Source organism: Triturus cristatus, chromosome 6 (genome assembly GCF_964204655.1).
Source record: "Triturus cristatus chromosome 6, aTriCri1.1, whole genome shotgun sequence".
Lineage (NCBI taxonomy): Eukaryota > Metazoa > Chordata > Amphibia > Caudata > Salamandridae > Triturus > Triturus cristatus.
Genome location: NC_140589.1, coordinates 1,004,441,560 through 1,004,457,612, shown reverse-complemented (window position 1 = coordinate 1,004,457,612; position 16,053 = coordinate 1,004,441,560). Strand labels below are relative to the sequence as shown.

The following is a 16,053-nucleotide window of genomic DNA, read 5'->3' as shown; positions in this document are numbered from 1 at the left end:
TGTATACACTGTGTCACTAGTGAGGAGCAACTTCATTATGTGTATGATGGTGAGTGCAGGATGTTTTTCAAAGGACAAAGTTGACAGTTCCTGTGTTAAATTTTGAATAACAGCAATATAACAAGCTATTATAGGAAGGGAATTTCCTTTCTCAGAAATTACAGCAATATCCTGCATGTTCATGATACTAATCATGTTATGCTGTGTATGTTCCATCTACATCAGTGAAGGTCAAGGTAAACACTTTTGTCTAAAATAAGACTGATGACAGTAGCAACCAGTGATAAACGTTCTGTGCTGGTGGTGCTTTTATGAGAGGGGGGACATAGGAGCAATAAAAGTCAAATTAAATGAAATCCCATCAAACCTTGTTCACTTAGACAAATGAACACCCCCTACATGACATATGGCTCAATGTCAATATACTCACTGAGAAGACCAAAAATGCATGCATTGTAATGTGTCGGAAATAAAAAGGTTTGAAATAACATCTTTCAGTCTTTATTGTACACCACAGACAGAGACCAATGATATGCAAATTGGTTCTTCAGTCTGCTGGTCACAGTCCATTTCCAAGTGAGCACAAGCAACTCCAAACATATACTCTGCCTACTTGGGCCTTATCATTGAGGGCCATTTTGAGTCTCAATGCACAGAACATGCTAGTGGATTTACTGCTGAGCATACCCTACCCTTTGGTTCAAGTTTCCTACTGAGCAATTTTTTGAGGTCTCTGTATCAATATACTGACATATATGTCAACGTTTCTCCACTGCATATTTCCATGTGATGATCACCATGACAACTACGCTTTGGTTTTGTTCCTGGATAGCAATAATGCAAATGTTAAGTAATAAATGTCTTAGATTTGATCTCTGAAGTCCTCCTAGTGTTTTGTTTGGCCTCATTGAGTCTATAAGTATAAACTATATTGGATACACATGTGGGGCAAATATAACAAAATTGAATATATGCACCATTGCTAGAACTTTTACTGTAATTTGGTATTGTAGGAGATGGTAGTGGCAATTTCTACAACCTATAATGTAGCATTAAGGATCTTCCGCCGGAGAACTGAAAAAAGGTGTTGATTCATTTACAAGGAGTGTTTAACAAGCAAATAAAGGAATCCCTGTTAGGCTCAGTGCATTAACCCAATATTTAACATACATCATAGCAAAGTATCTCCTGGGATGGACAAAGAGCCTCCCCCATCCAGAAGGCAGCCTTTAGGAGAGGGCAAGAGGCATTCTATAGATGTAGTGTGAACCTCTTTGAGAGGGACCATACGAATGCCAAAGACAGACCATGCAAGGCATCCCTAAAATAGAACTGTCAGATCACCAGGAACAGGACTGCCTATATTTAAGCAGAACACAGAGACACCTGACCTTTAAGGGTGCACCACCTACACTCTGCATCTCAAATGTATCCACACACATCCTTGAATCTAGCAAACGGGATGCAGACTCTAGCTTTTATGATATTAGTAAATATTAACTCTCACCCTAACAAGTGCTAAATGTAAATTTTACATTACAGAAGACAAATACCACGCACTATATTCCTTAGTGTAACTCTAAAACGTGCCTTCTGTTTTTGGTTTATCTTAAAAATAAACATTTTGATTTCACTGATTTAAATGCTTGATTCTTACCTTATGATTGGCAAGCTGCTGAGTTATTGCTTCCAGGTTGGTGCTTTTCATCAGGTCGGGAGTCACCAGTCTACTGGACATCTGTAGGAGCCATTTCTCTGCCTCTTGCAGCTCAGTATTGTAATCTTCATGCTCCTTAACTTGAACTTCCAGGCTCCCAACAAATGTCTATATTGAAAACATACAGCATTAATGCATAATATTAAGTTATGTCTTAAATTTGTATGATAGTTTATCACATACGTTAAGTATTCTCTGCCAAATGTAAGGAGATCTCAAATCAAGTTGTTGTATTTTCCAGCTTGTCTTTATAAACCTACAACACCCCAAATTAAATTGTCATCTTCTTCAGGCAGTACACAATGCTGTGGTCTGATATTTAAATTATAGACTGCTTGCTTGTTCTTATCATCAGCCATGATACAGCAATAAGAGCCTCTCTTTCAAGGGAAGAATGAAGTTAATCTTGCTCTCTCTTTAATTCAGTTATTTGACAATAGTTCACTAGTTCACTCAACTATTTAAACTAGTCTGTGTTTGTAGAAAAGTGCCCCTTTTTAGGTCACGCCTGCGTTGCAGCGCATGCGCTGCAACGCAGGCGAGAAATTTTGTGAGAGAGGGATTTCAGAAAAGGGCTTTAGCCCCGCCCCTCATTTCCATTGGCTGGTGTCACAGTTTATGCTAAACGGTGGCCTGCCATTGGAAATGAGGGTTTTTTGTGGACACCCTTTCGCCTCCGATCCGACTGGGTCGCCTGCTTTGTTGCTGTCGCAAAGCACTTTCTTATCTTTATGGGGCCATGTGTTTCTAATTAGAAACACATGGCCCCATGAAGCTAAGAGATCGATGCTTGTTGTTTACAGTTTAAAAGTGAACGGACTGTGTCTGCTGGTGCACGTGCTCTCAAGCGCAGCCTCTCTCGCTCCTCCAATGCTGGAGCAGCGCAGCAGCTTGTTTCATGAGTGTGCGTGTACTGTATCTGCAGTGGTTTGTTGTGGGCGTTCTTTGCCGTTTCGCCGTCCATCAGTGGGTGTTTCACCCTGAAGGCCTGTCTACGTCGCATGACATAAAACTTAGGGGTTTACAGTAGATTCAGCCCTCCAGGCACATTGTCTCTACTTCTAGGAATTCCATTCAGTTAAAACATGCTTTCAGAAACATCAGCGCCTCAGTCATGTCCCCCCCACTCCTTTCAGCGAGGATCTGCGCGTTTAGATACTGCTGCCTCCCAGCGCGTGCGTTGTATAAACACACAGTCGTGTCCTGTCTCTAGGCTGCTGTGATCTTTTTTTTAGCTGTTTGTCGTGGGATATTGGGCATCTCCTCCTCACATATCCACCGATGGATCCCCTAACTGCGAGTTATTGTTCCGATCCGGCCTAAGGGAATACTCTACCAGTGCTCCTAGTGCAAAGCCAGTGACGCAGACTCATGGATTAATGCATAGGTCTGTGTGAAACATAAAGCGCATACTGTTGATTCCTCTCACTCACTCATCCTTTCAAGGGGGCACAGTGAGTCCCATTAAGCTGAGTGATAATAACACCAGCCATCGGCGCCTAGAGCTGATTCATTTATGCAGTGTGCGCTATAAAATGCATTGATAAATGTGATTGTATAATGTGCAATAAAGGAATATGCTACTTACCAGTATGCATCTGTTCTTGGCATGTAGAGCTGCAGATCTACACACTTGTGCGTAGATCGCCATCTGGTGTTCGGCCCGGATGTTTGCAGTTTGTTTTTCCTCTTGGAAAGTCTTTGGAAGTCACGAGGTCGGTGACTCCTCCTTTAGATCGTATTGCGCATGGGCTTCGGCTCCATCCTCAGATTGTTTTTCGCCAGCAGGGAAAGGTGGAGCGTAGTAATAAAAGTGTAGATGCCCATGTGTGTGCTATCTAAATAAGATAAACTGGGACAGATACAGGTAGCCGGGGAGGCGGGTGGGCGTGTGTAGATCTGCAGCTCTACATGGCAAGAACAGATGCATACTGGTAAGTAGCATATTCCGTTCGAGGCATATGAGCTGCAGATTACACACTTGTGCATAGATTATATAGCAGTACCCACCATTAGCGGCGACCACCCGTATCTGTTGCAGTGGTTTGAAATAATGTTTTGAGTACAGCCTGGCCCACACTAGCCTGTTGCTTAGTTTGCACATCTACACAATAGTGTTTGGTGAAAGTGTGCGGTGTTGACCATGTAGCTGCTTTGCAGATATCATCTAATGGGATATTCCCGAAGAATGCCATGGAAGCCCCTATTTTTCGTGTAGAATGGGCTTTAGGGGGAATGGATAGTGTTCTCTTTGCTTTATGGTAGCAGATTTGAATGCATTTTACAATCCACCTAGCTATCCCTGATTTTGAGATGGGGTTGCCTTTGTGTGGCGGAGAGAATGAAACAAACAGTTGTTTGGTCTTACGGAAAGGTTGTGTTCTTTGAATGTAGTAGAGTAAGGCTCGTTTGACATCCAGTGTGTGAAGAGCCCTTTCTGCAACGGTCTGTGGTTGCAAGAAAAATACTGGTAGTTCTACTGTTTGGTTTAGGTGAAAAGGAGAAATGACTTTAAGGAGGAATTTTGGGTTGGTACGGAGAACAACCTTGTTGTGGTGCATTTGGAGAAAAGGGTTCTTGAATGGTAAGTGCTTGTATCTCACTGACCCTTCTAAGGGAAGTGATTGCTACAAGAAAAGCGGTTTTCCATGTTAGGAATTGTAGTTCGCATTTGTGCAGAGGTTCGAAGGGAGGCCCCATTAGCCTTGTGAGAACGATATTTAAGTTTCACACAGGTGAGGGTGGCACTCTGGGAGGAATTATTCTTTTAAGGCCTTCCATGAAGGCTTTAATGGCAGGTACTCTAAAGAGTAATAGATGTTGCCTGTTTTGTAGGTAAGCTGCAATAGCTGCGAGGGGTAGTCGAATGGACGTATAGGCTAGATTGCACCTTTGTAGGTGGAGTAAGTAGCCTATGATGTGTTGAATGGACACGTCCAGTGGATTGATGGTGTTGTTATGGCAATAAACAACAAAACGTTTCCACTTGGCGGCGTAGCACGCTCTAGTGGTAGGTCTTCTAGCTTCTCTGATGACGTTCATACAGTCAGGGGGAAGATTTAGGTACCCGAATTCTAGGATTGCAGGAGCCAGATCGCAATGTTGAGCTGCGCTGGGTCCGGGTGTTTGATCTCTCCATGGTTCTGGGTTAAGAGGTGTGGAGAGAGGTGTAGTTTTTGGTGCGGTACTACAGATAGTTCCAGCAGTGTGGTATACCACGGTTGTCTGGCCCACGTTGGAGCTACTAGGATTAGTGTGAGGGAGTGTTGTTGACCAGTTCATCCATATCGCATTTCCTTTGGACTATGGGTGTGGGTATATGGCGGCGAAGCTTGGGCATTTGGCTTTTTCGTGGGTGGCGAAGAGGTCTATCTGTGGATGCCCCTACATTTAAAAGTACGGGTAAAGAACTTGCGGGTGAAGCTCCCACTCGTGGATCTGTTGTGTCTGCCTGATGAGCAGATCTGCCACTGTGTTTTGGACTCCTGGGACATGCTGAGCTACGAAAAAGATTTTCTGGGGTATTGCCCATCTCCATATGCTCTGTGCTAGTTGAGAGAGCTGTGGAGAGTGTGTGCCGCCTTGTTTTTGAATATAATACATGGTCGTCATGTTGTCTGTGCGGATCAGGACTGCCTTGCCTGAAATTTGGGTTTGAAAAGATTTTAGGGCTAGAAAGATTGCTAGTAACTCCAGATGGTTGATATGGAGTAACTTTTGTTGAGGTGTCCACTTGCCCTGTGTGGTGAGATGTAGTAGATGAGCTCCCCAGCCAGAGAGCGATGCGTCCGTTGTCAGTACTATTTGAGGAACCGGGTCCAGGAACGGTCGACCATTGGAAAGGTTTGTGGTGTTCCACCACTGCAGAGAGCGATGGGTGCGACCGTCTACCAACACCAGATCTGTTAATTGACCCTGGGCCTGGTTCCATTGTTACGCTAAGCACTCTTGGAGAGGACGCATCTGGACTCTTGCGTGAGGTACTATGAAGATGCAAGAGGCCATCATCCCTATTAGTTGCATAAACACTCGAGCTGGAAGGGAGTGTTGTGCTATGAATTTTGTGCGTAGAGCATCAATGCTTGCAATCCTGGCAGGATTGGGGTAGGCTAGCGCTCTTGAGGTGTCTATGGTGGCACAGAGGTATTGTTTTATGTGGGATGGTTGTAGAGGGGACTTTTGGTGGTTTACTGTGAAGCCCAGTTGGTGGAGTAGTTGAATCGTGGTGGACATGTGTTGTACACACTGATTGTATGACCTGGCTTTTATGAGCCAGTCGTCTAAGTATGGGAAGACGTGGATGTGTTGTCTTCGCAAATGTGCTGCCACCACTGCTAGGCACTTGGTGAATACCCTTGGTGCTGTTGTGACTCCGAACAGGAGCACTTTGAATTGGTAGTGTTGTCCGTCCACTACAAATCTGAGGTACTTCCGGTGAGCTTTGTGCACTGGAATGTGGAAATAAGCGTCTTTTAGGTCTAAAGTGGTCAAAAAGTTGTTTTGGGAGAGGAGCGGAAGTACCTGCTGAAGCGTCACCATATGAAAATGGTCTGAGTGTATGTATGTGTTTAGGGGCCAGAGATCTAGGATAGGTCGCAGAGTCTCGTCCCTTTTTGGTATGAGGAAATATAGGGAGTAGACTCCCATATTTTGTTGGTTGGTAGGAACGGGTTCTATCTGTAGGAGGGAGATTACCTCCTGCTTTAGGAGTATTAGATATTCTTGTGACATTGGGCGCTGCCTGGGTGAAATGTTTGGGGGAGTAGATATTAGTTCTAGGCAGTAGCCTGACCGAATTATCTGTGTTACCCATTTGTCTGAGGTGATGGTAGCCCAGACAGGAAGGAAAAGTTGGAGTCTGCCCCCGACCGGAGTGGAATGTTCTCGGGGGAGTGGGGGGAAGTCATTGTGTAGGCGGTGTGGCAGAGTGGGCGTTGTTTGTTTTGCCTCTGCCTTTATTATTATTATTATTATTTTTTTTTTTTTGAAAACCTTTATTGACAGTTCAAGAAGAACAAGTATGGGCCTACAACCCCCCAGGGCCGGCCGCTAAGCAATCAGAGCAAGAACGACAAGTATAAACACAGGCAGCACTTCGGGGAGCAAAATCGTACTGCTTATACTGTGGACAGCGTAAGTAGGGCACCAGGAGAAAGAGGTTTTCATTTTATGATGAAACAAGGCAGAAGGATCAGGTGACAAGCAATTTGAAAACAACGATCACGGATATGCAGAGTAATGAACGTTAGCGATTTACAGCAATCTATTCGGTCAATGGCGCAAATACAAGAACATCAGGATGGAGAAAAACATAGTCTACAGCTGCGCCCGCAGTCCCCCGCCAGAACTCCCCAAGAACACCCCGGAAGTTGTGAACACATGGAACGGCAACAAGGCATAGCAAAAGGAGGTGTATCACGCTGATCCCAGAAAAAGAAAGACAAAAAGAATCAGAGAAGAAAAAGGAGGCCATGGAAAAAGATGAAGGAATACAGAGTCCCCTCCCCCAACCCCCCACCCTGCACCTCTGCAGATGAGTACGGCCCCCCCCCCAGCAGTGTGCCTGTCGCCCTGGAACCAGACCCGAAATGTAGGAGAATAGGGAAAAAGAAGTAGGAAAGGACCCCCACCAGACGGGGGGGTTGAGAAAGCATTTATAAACTGGAGGAGGGCCTTCATAACAGACCCCCGGCTTCTCCCTCCCGCACGGTAAGGTTCCCCTAAAGTGAACAAGGAACAGCACAAAGACAATCTTCTCAAACCACAACGGGGAGCATTATGCACCTATTGTGCCAGTAGCCATGTCAGGAGAGCACACCACCCCAGGCCCGCCCGTCCACTAGGCGACCACCCCCGAGGGGCCAGCCTCATCCCTGACCACTCTGTGGAATTCTGCCCATGCCAACCCCTCGACCCAGCACCATACCCAATGTTCCTAGGCAGAGGAATGTCCAACAATGACAGAGAAGCGACGCACACAGGTGGGGTGGAAGTCTCTGAGCATCAACACAGTCCGCCGCGTGAGGAAACAGGCTTCCCAGTGCTGCCCTAGGGTCTGCACTGCACGCAAGGCTCAGGAAGGCAGAAGCAGCCAAAACAGACATTAGTTGCTGGAGTTGTCTCTGGGTCGCAGGAGGGCATGCACGGGATGAGGCCACCACATCCCACTCAGGTCCAACGCCTCCGGGACAGATCAGGCCCTCAGAAGGTCGAACACACTGTAGCATACTGGCCGGGGCGTCCAGTCGTGTACCAACCTCAGGGGGGGCCGCCACAGCGTCCTCCTGCGCGCAGTGTGGGTAGACTCTGTGTTCGTGCGGACAGGCGGGCCGCCACTGCCCAAACTCCGACGCCACACCATCGAGCTTACTCCCCAAGATCACGAAACCATGAACCAAGGAGGAGTGAAGAGTACCAAGAGCCTCGAGGAGGTCGCCGTACCCCAGCTCAGCTCTCTGTGATCTCGCCGCCACACTCCCAAGAATCGTACGCTCACAGGCCCGCTGCGGCCCAGCGGACAGGATGGTAGGCTTCATCGACCCAAGATGGCCGCCAAGTATGCCCGACCCTCACTGGGGCCGGGACCCCGGGACAAGCGTCGCGATGTCCACGTCGCGGGTGACCGGGTTCCGGGGGCAGGCAAAAAACTATCCGTGGTCACGGGCAACAGTCGTCCCCACCACGGACCAGCTCCCGTAGAAATCCGGGGGCGGCCCGCAATGATCGGGGCAGGATACGGGCGGCGGCCGGGCAGCTCACCAGCAAGGCAGGGGCAGTCACCGGAGGATCTAAGATTTGCACCCCCGGTCATGCACTCGGTCAGCTACACTGGGCAGTAGAAGTGACCACGCCGAAATGTAGGCCGAGTTTAACACCGCTTCGGTGGGCCGACTCCACCCAGTCACCACCGGCCGCCGTTGTCGCACTGCCACCCGGCCACGGTGCCCACTCGATGTCCCGGCTCCAGGGCCGCACAGGCCGCAAAGTTCAGATGCAGTTTTCTCCGGCGATAGCACGGCTAGAAACCTCGGAGTCACACAGTCGGGAGCCCCTCTCCTTCAGAAACACGACCACGTAGCACAAGTTGAGGATCTCAGGCAGGATATCCGTGCGGGGTGCGGAGGTTCACGGAGCCGGGAGTCTACGCTGCCGTCCCGGTCGCCATCTTGGCTCCTCCCCCCCCTCTCTGCCTTTATTATTGTTACCCCTATAGCCGCCTCTTTGATAACCCCTTGTGAAGGTGGACTGAGTAGGGGATTTGTATGAAGTGGACGCGGTGTCTGAGGAGTAGCCTCTAGACGTACTTCGAAAGGAAGAGCGGCGAAAGGAGCGTCTAGGAGGGTGTAACTGTAAGGCTCCCATGTATTTTGCCGTATCCGTATCCTTCTTCATTTTTTCTAGGGCCTCATCCACTTTTGGGCTAAATAGATGTTCCTGGTCAAAGGGATGGTTAAGGATGGAGGCTTGTACCTCCGGTTTAAACCCTGATATTCTTAGCCAAGCATGGCGACAGAGGAGGACGCTGGTATTGATGGCCCTGGAACCTATGTCTGCTGCATCTAGGGCACAACGTATAGAGGTGTTAGTAATAGTCTTACCATCCTGAATTAGTTTGTTGGCCCTAGCTTTATATTTTTCAGAGAGGTGGTGCAGTATGCTTTCTAACTCGTCATAATTTGCTCTGTCATATCTTGCCAATAGCGCTTGAGTATTGGCGATACGCCACATATTGGCTGCTTGTGACGCAGTACGCTTTCCTGATGCGTCCAGTAGTTTTGACTCTTTGTCAGGTGGTGGTGCTTCGCCTGACACCTGGGAATTTGCCCTTTTAGTGCAGTGGATACCACTAGAGAATCTAGTGGCGCTGGCCCTCTGATGTATGAGGGATCTGTGGGGGCAGCTTTGTATTTTTTCTCGATGCGGGGGTTAATGACCCTGGCACTAACTGGGTCCTCAAAAACTTCTGGCGCATGCTTTACCACTCCTTTGAGCATAGGTAATATGGAGGTAGACCTATGTGTGGTGTCGAATGTGTCGAGGAGGAAATCTTCCTCTACGGGGTCGGTATGCAAGTCTACCCCGTGATAGTGTGCCGCCCTTTGCAGTAGATGGTGGAACCCCAATGAGTCTTCCGGTGGAGATGGTCTGGAGGGGTAAAGATCATCTTGTGGGACGTTGGGGATATCAGGGATATTGTAATCGTGCCATGGGTCTGGGGATCCTGTAGGGGTGGGGTCCCCTGTGGGTAGGTCCTGGGGCACATCTCCTATGTCATCATATGGGTCCCCGTGATCATCATAGTGTGGAGAAGGGGTGGGAGAACAATGAGGTTGGGGTGGAGAAGGCAGAGGGGGTGGAGGTGGGGAAGGTGGAGGAGGTGGAAGAGGTGGGGAAGGTATTCTGAACAGAGAGGTAGCAGAGTCCTTCCTCTTTGGAGGTGGAGGTGGAGCAGGCTTCTCCAAATGTCTCTTTTTGGTAGAGAGTGTCAAATGTCCAGTTTTTGGATCCTTGGTGAGTGTTTTTTGCAAGGGATCCGGTGTAAATAAGTCCGGTGAGGCTGGTCGGCGCCAGAGGCGTCGGCCCGTTGGCTTTTTAGGCTTTTCTGTGCCGGTTCGTTGTTTGGAACCCGGTTTGGGAACCCCCGGACGCTTGGTCGGCGCCGAGATGGGTTTCGGCCTCGAAGTGTCGGTGCCGATGGCCTTGTGTGCGTTGGTCGGCACCGAAGGTGGTGTCGGTGCCGAAGAGCTGGGTTTCGACCCAGAGTGCTTCAGTGCGGGGCTCGGTGTCGATATGGAGGTCGGCTTCTTTTTCGGTGCCGAAGCGTGTTTATCGGCCCGGCGGTAGGCTGGCTCGAGCCCGAGCCGCCGGAATGCTTGCTTGGCTTCTTTACCGGGCCCGAAGGTGCGGTGTTGGAAGCAGTGTCTTTGGTCTTGCCTAGGCCCGGAGGCGATGGTATGACCGGAGCCTTTTTCGGTACCGGCAGTGGTGTGAGGGGGGGGGATCAGTACTCACGACCCTCTGCGCCGGGGTGATGTCCTCCACATCTGAGTTGCTGGCTTCGGAAGCGCTGACGAGGCCCTCGTCGGTGTAATGCTCTGGAGCGTCGATGCCTTCTCCGAAGATGTCGTCCGGAATCGTCGTCGAGGAGTGCGCCATAGTTCTTCTGGCTCTTCAGTCCCGAATAGTCTTTTTGGACCGGAAGGACTTACACGCCGGACAGTCTCGAGCCCCGTGTTCAGGGGAGAGGCAGAGATTGCATACCTCATGGAGACTGGTGTGGGGAAATTTGGACCCACATTGAGGGCACTTTTTAAATGGAGTCCTTTCCATTAGCCAGGACCGGAGCTTGGAGATGCCCGAAGGCCGCCGTCGACGACCGGAACCGAAGATCTGTGCCGATGAGAAGGCGCGTCGAGTGGGGGAGATCGCGATTGAAACAATACCGCGGTTTGGGATGAGGATTGCGCATCGATCGTCGAACTGGAAACTGTTCGGAACCGGAGCGCGAAGATTACATCCGAGCCCGATGGCGGAAAAAAAAAATCTGAGGATGGAGTCACTGACCTCGTGACACCCAAAGACTTTCCAAGAGGAAAAACAAACTGCAAACATCCGGGCCCAACACCAGATGGCAATCTATGCACAAGTGTGTAATCTGCAGCTCATATGCCTCGAACATAATAAAATGTACCTGTTTTACCCATAGAAAAGAGGAACGACTAACTCTAGGAAACGTTCTTTCTGGACATTAGCAAAGGAATATTTACATTTCAACAGGGTTGATCTCAGAACCAACAAGCATTTGCAATGCAATAGGTTTCACATTTATGCAAGTTTGAGCTATTGACATTGCAAATAACAATGCCTTTTATTTTTGTTTTTGTTTTTAAAACATAAATAAAAGGCATTGTCATTTACAATGCCAATACCTTAAACTTGCATAAATGCAAGACCTATTGCATAGCAAATGCTTGTTGACATGGTCACCCCCACTTTTTGCCTGGTCCTTGATGTGATAAGTACACTGGGTTCCTGCTAACCTGGTCCCCAGTGCCAGATCTCTTTCCCAAACACTGTACAATTGTTCCCCCAATTGGCAATACCTTTAGCACTTTCTATAAGCCTCTAGTAAATGGTACCACTGGTATCTAGGGCCTGGGGTCCGAAAAAGGGTTCCCAAGGGCTGCAGCATGAATTGTGCCAAGCTAAGGAACCCTCACCAAACTCATGCAGGGCTGCCATTGTAGGCTACATGTTCTGGTGCAGACATAAGTGAAAACACAACATGACACACATCACTGTGTGCCATGTCCCCTAACACTGCATGTACTATTTGTAAGTCACCCCAATAGCAAGCCTTACAGCCCTAAGGCAGGGTGAATCGTACTACATGTGTGGTCATATCTGCATGAGCAAATATGCCCCAATTACTTTCAGTACACGAGGACAGAGAAGCCATTTTAAAACATGTGCTGGACACTGTTGAAAAGGAGTTCCCCAGCTACATGATGGCTTCAGTGAAAATAGGGATGTCTGGTATCAATCATTTCGTGTTCACAAACCCACCTTGATTCCAGTAGTGGATTTGAGAATACATGCACAAATAGGACACTTTAGAGGTGTCCCCTGAAAACCTACCAGCCTCTGGTGAGTTGACTGACTTGTCTCTGCCAGCCTGCAACTTGTCAAGTTTCTGACCTCCCAAGGCAAAGTTTCTTAGGATGTCAGAAACAAAGCCTGCACAGGAAGAGGGGAAGAGGGTGTTGGCACCCCCTCCCTCAGGAAGACCTGCTGATTAGTATTCCAAGGCAGGGGAGCTTCAAAGAATCCACCGCCTTTGAAATCCAAATCCGGCTTCCCTCACAGGAGAGGAAGCCAACCCCTTTTGTCCAGAGCCCTTTGGCACCTGAACAGGTGGAAAAATGAGTCAGTCAGGTAGGCGTGCCCACCCCCAGACTAGTACCACCCGTAAGGTGTGCTAACTGAAGTGGACATGACTTTTCAGAGTTCGCCATCTTTGTTATGGCAAACTTAGAAACTCTGGGACAGGGTTATGCCAACTTTCCACAGGAAGTGGTCATGTAGGGGGTATAGTGACCCTAAGGGTAAGTAGGCCATTGGCTACTACCCTACAATCCCCTAACACCCCTCAATTCAGTATTTAGGGGAGTCTCTGGCACCAGAAAGGCAGACCCTGCCCACCAGAGAGAAGAAGACGGACGTGAAGAGTCATAAAGAGCAAGAACAGATGATCCAGCAGCTGACTCGGCACCAACCCTGCTGGCCTGCCTGCTGACTTCAACAATTGTGCCAAAAGCCGACTTGCCCTGCAGCTGCTGAGTCCCAAAGCATGGGAGACCTGACAGCACTTCACCCAGCAACCAAGAACTCCTGTCCCATTCAGCAGACTAGCTTCCCTGCATCCTGCAGGCACCCAAAAACACCTGAGAGGACTCCAAGATGGGTGGATTCCCAACTGCACCCTGCGCACGAGTTGAAGTAGACCAACAGTGCCTGTGTGGTCCCCGAGCCCTCCAGAGACAGAGTCCACTATGGTTTAGCCTCTCATGCACTTTCTGGCATCGCCAGCAGCTTCTGTTCACAGGCCTCCTCTAGCACGACAGCTCTCAGTAAGGAAAACCTGCCGCCTGAAGACACCTCTGCACATGTCACCCCTGGCCTGTGGAGAAGAAGACCAAAGGTGTCCCTACATTCCCGAGCATCGTGAGGCCTGAGCCTCCCAGTTGGATCGGCCCGAGTGGCCTCCCAGTCCATGCCTGCAGCCTATTTAAGCGAATAACCGATCCCCACAGACTAACACTGGGCACCCAATGCTGTTTTGCACCCCTAGTGCCGCTGGTGATGTTTTGCTGGTGCTGCCTTGACTCCTGGAGATTGGTCCTGTAAGTCGCTGTACCTTACCTGAATGCCATACTGGTACTTTCTCCCGTAGGATAACATTGCAGCTTCTGAAAATTACAATAAGTGTCAACTTTAAAAATGCAAAAGTTTTTCTATTGAAAAACATACTTACCTGATCTAACTGGTTCTGGTGCCTAAATATATATAAAAATACATGTAATTTCGAAAAATTGGTGCAGATCTTGAGTCGTGTGCATCATTTATTGATTATTGTGTATATTTGCAGATATTGTCTGATAAGCCTAAGGTGTCTCGACCACACAACCCCCTAGCAGATCAACCTGGGATTGCTAGAGCAAGCCCCTGTCCACTCATAATGGAGCCCCTGGACTCTTTGCTCGATATATCTCATTTTGATATATCATATAATGAGCCGGCTTCCTACAGTGTTCCCAGGGAAAAACATATGAAGACAAGAACAGACAGGAGACACTGAAATGGGTATGCATAGATATTGATGAACTAATTTTATGCAAAACATTTTAGCAGCAATGTGTATGTATGCATTTATCAATGCCTCCTCTCTGTGTCTTTCCATGAAAAGTCATCATTTTTTTCGAAAATTTCTATAGTAGAAATTTCTAACATCTCTAGGAACACTTTGTAAATGAATCTCTAGCCGAAGAGTTGCGTTCATCACTGTCCAGTGCTGGAAATACATCTTCTGTGAATCTCTCCCTGAAAACCAGAAACATGAGCACTAGTATTCATAAACTATTCTTGCTATTGTGAGGCACAGAGATATGGAATGAAAAAGTTAGTAGCAGTAAGTGCTGTTTATGTTGCATCATTAGGTAAAACAATGACCTTGATTTAGAGGACCCTATCAACAAAGGTATTTTCAGTGTAAACAGATATTTATTTCCTAACAGAACTCCACAAAAAATCTTCGGGCAAGTGTAAATGGATTTACTTCTGCTGCTTTCTCCACCCTGAGTGTAAATGCTATTCAAGGGGTGGGAAGAGGCATGTAACACTGGTGCTGGTGCCCATATGCTTTGCCAAATAATAGAGGATTCACTATACTTCATGACTCGAAAGACTTCTTCAAAGAAAAACAAGTTGCAAACGTCCAAGCCCATCACTAGAAGGCAGGAGTATGTGCATCTACTGCCACACATGCTAGGAACATATGTACGTTTATGGGCAGTCCCAAACTGCGATATGACCCTTTCCTACCCTGGAAAGTGTCATAAAGTTCCTGTAGCCCAGGTCTGGGTTAACTCCATTTCCTGATGAGAAGGGGAACAGACAACCCCCACTTTTGCTGGGGGTCCGAGGGAAAGGCTTTTCTCATGGGACTCCAATCCCACTGTGCGTAGTTCTGTCTTGAGACTCCAGGTTGCCCGAGTATGGAGGAGGCATTTATAAATATATCAATAGCAATACCAATATTTCAAAATATATAAACAGATATAAAGATATAGAGACAGCAGAGAGGTAAACAGCCTCTATTGCATCATACAGAGGTTCTACTTAGAATGACAGAATTACAAATATGCAGGTAGAGAGAAAGAAACACACAGATTTTCCAAGAAAGGCACACACATCTGGAATATATACACAAGAGAGACAGCTAGACAGGTGGGTAGGTGGTTTAAAGAATGAGCATGTGTCTGCTAATTGATACAGCCTCTGGCCAGACATGCTACAGGAAGAAAATAAGCTTCAGCACACAAGCAACAGGGAATGCAAGTTTTAAAGGTGAAAAATCACAATTCTGTTTTATTTCTCAAGATCCCTTTCCTCGCAGGAAAATGTAATTGAGTAAAAGTCATTAATTGTTCATCTGACCATTGAAAATTATTTCAGTCAGGGAAGAATCTTGCATCACAGAGACTCTTCGCTTTGCCAAACTATGTGTTAAAGTGCAAATGTGCCCCTAGTGCACCCCAGAATGGGAAGAAAGGTTATTTTGTCCTTCAGTTTCAGTTTCCTACCTTGTGGTGGGCACCATCCTGCCTATGAATGTTAGTATTGTTCACTTAAACCCCAATCCATATTGACATTGCCTCCTGTCTCCAATTTGCTTTCAATTCCCCACTAAGGTGTAGGTCACACATTTTTCCTTGTGCCTTTATTGTCCATTATTCATCTGCCCAGTGACTAAGAAGGGCATTGATCACTCTAGCACTATAAACCTTCCTCTCTACTCAGTGTATCGTTGTGTACTGCTCCTGTGGTGACTTCAGGAAACTGGTCACTCTGTAAGAATGACATGGATTTCTGGTTGCTCGTAAATCTGGCTTCTTTTAGAAGTTCCGCCAAATAACACACCCAATGTGCCTGGAATATGGGGGCACCGCAGCATGAAATATTCTGGGGATTCGTTTTGATCTGACCTGCCCATCCATAAGCTATCAGGGGCTGTGCTCCTCCATTTTCCATGAGTTTCTTTAATGAGTTTCTTTTGG

At 47.6% G+C, this 16,053-nt stretch overlaps 1 protein-coding gene across 1 annotated transcript in view; it reads right to left on the bottom strand.

Moving 5' to 3' along the window:
- SYNE1 (spectrin repeat containing nuclear envelope protein 1) overlaps positions 1-16,053 on the bottom strand; it is a 1,959,630-nt gene that overhangs the window by 892,835 nt on the left and 1,050,742 nt on the right. The window contains exon 70 of the mRNA XM_085611789.1: positions 1,658-1,825. Coding sequence (XP_085467915.1) covers positions 1,658-1,825 — 168 coding nt within the window. The remainder of the gene's footprint in view (positions 1-1,657; positions 1,826-16,053) is intronic.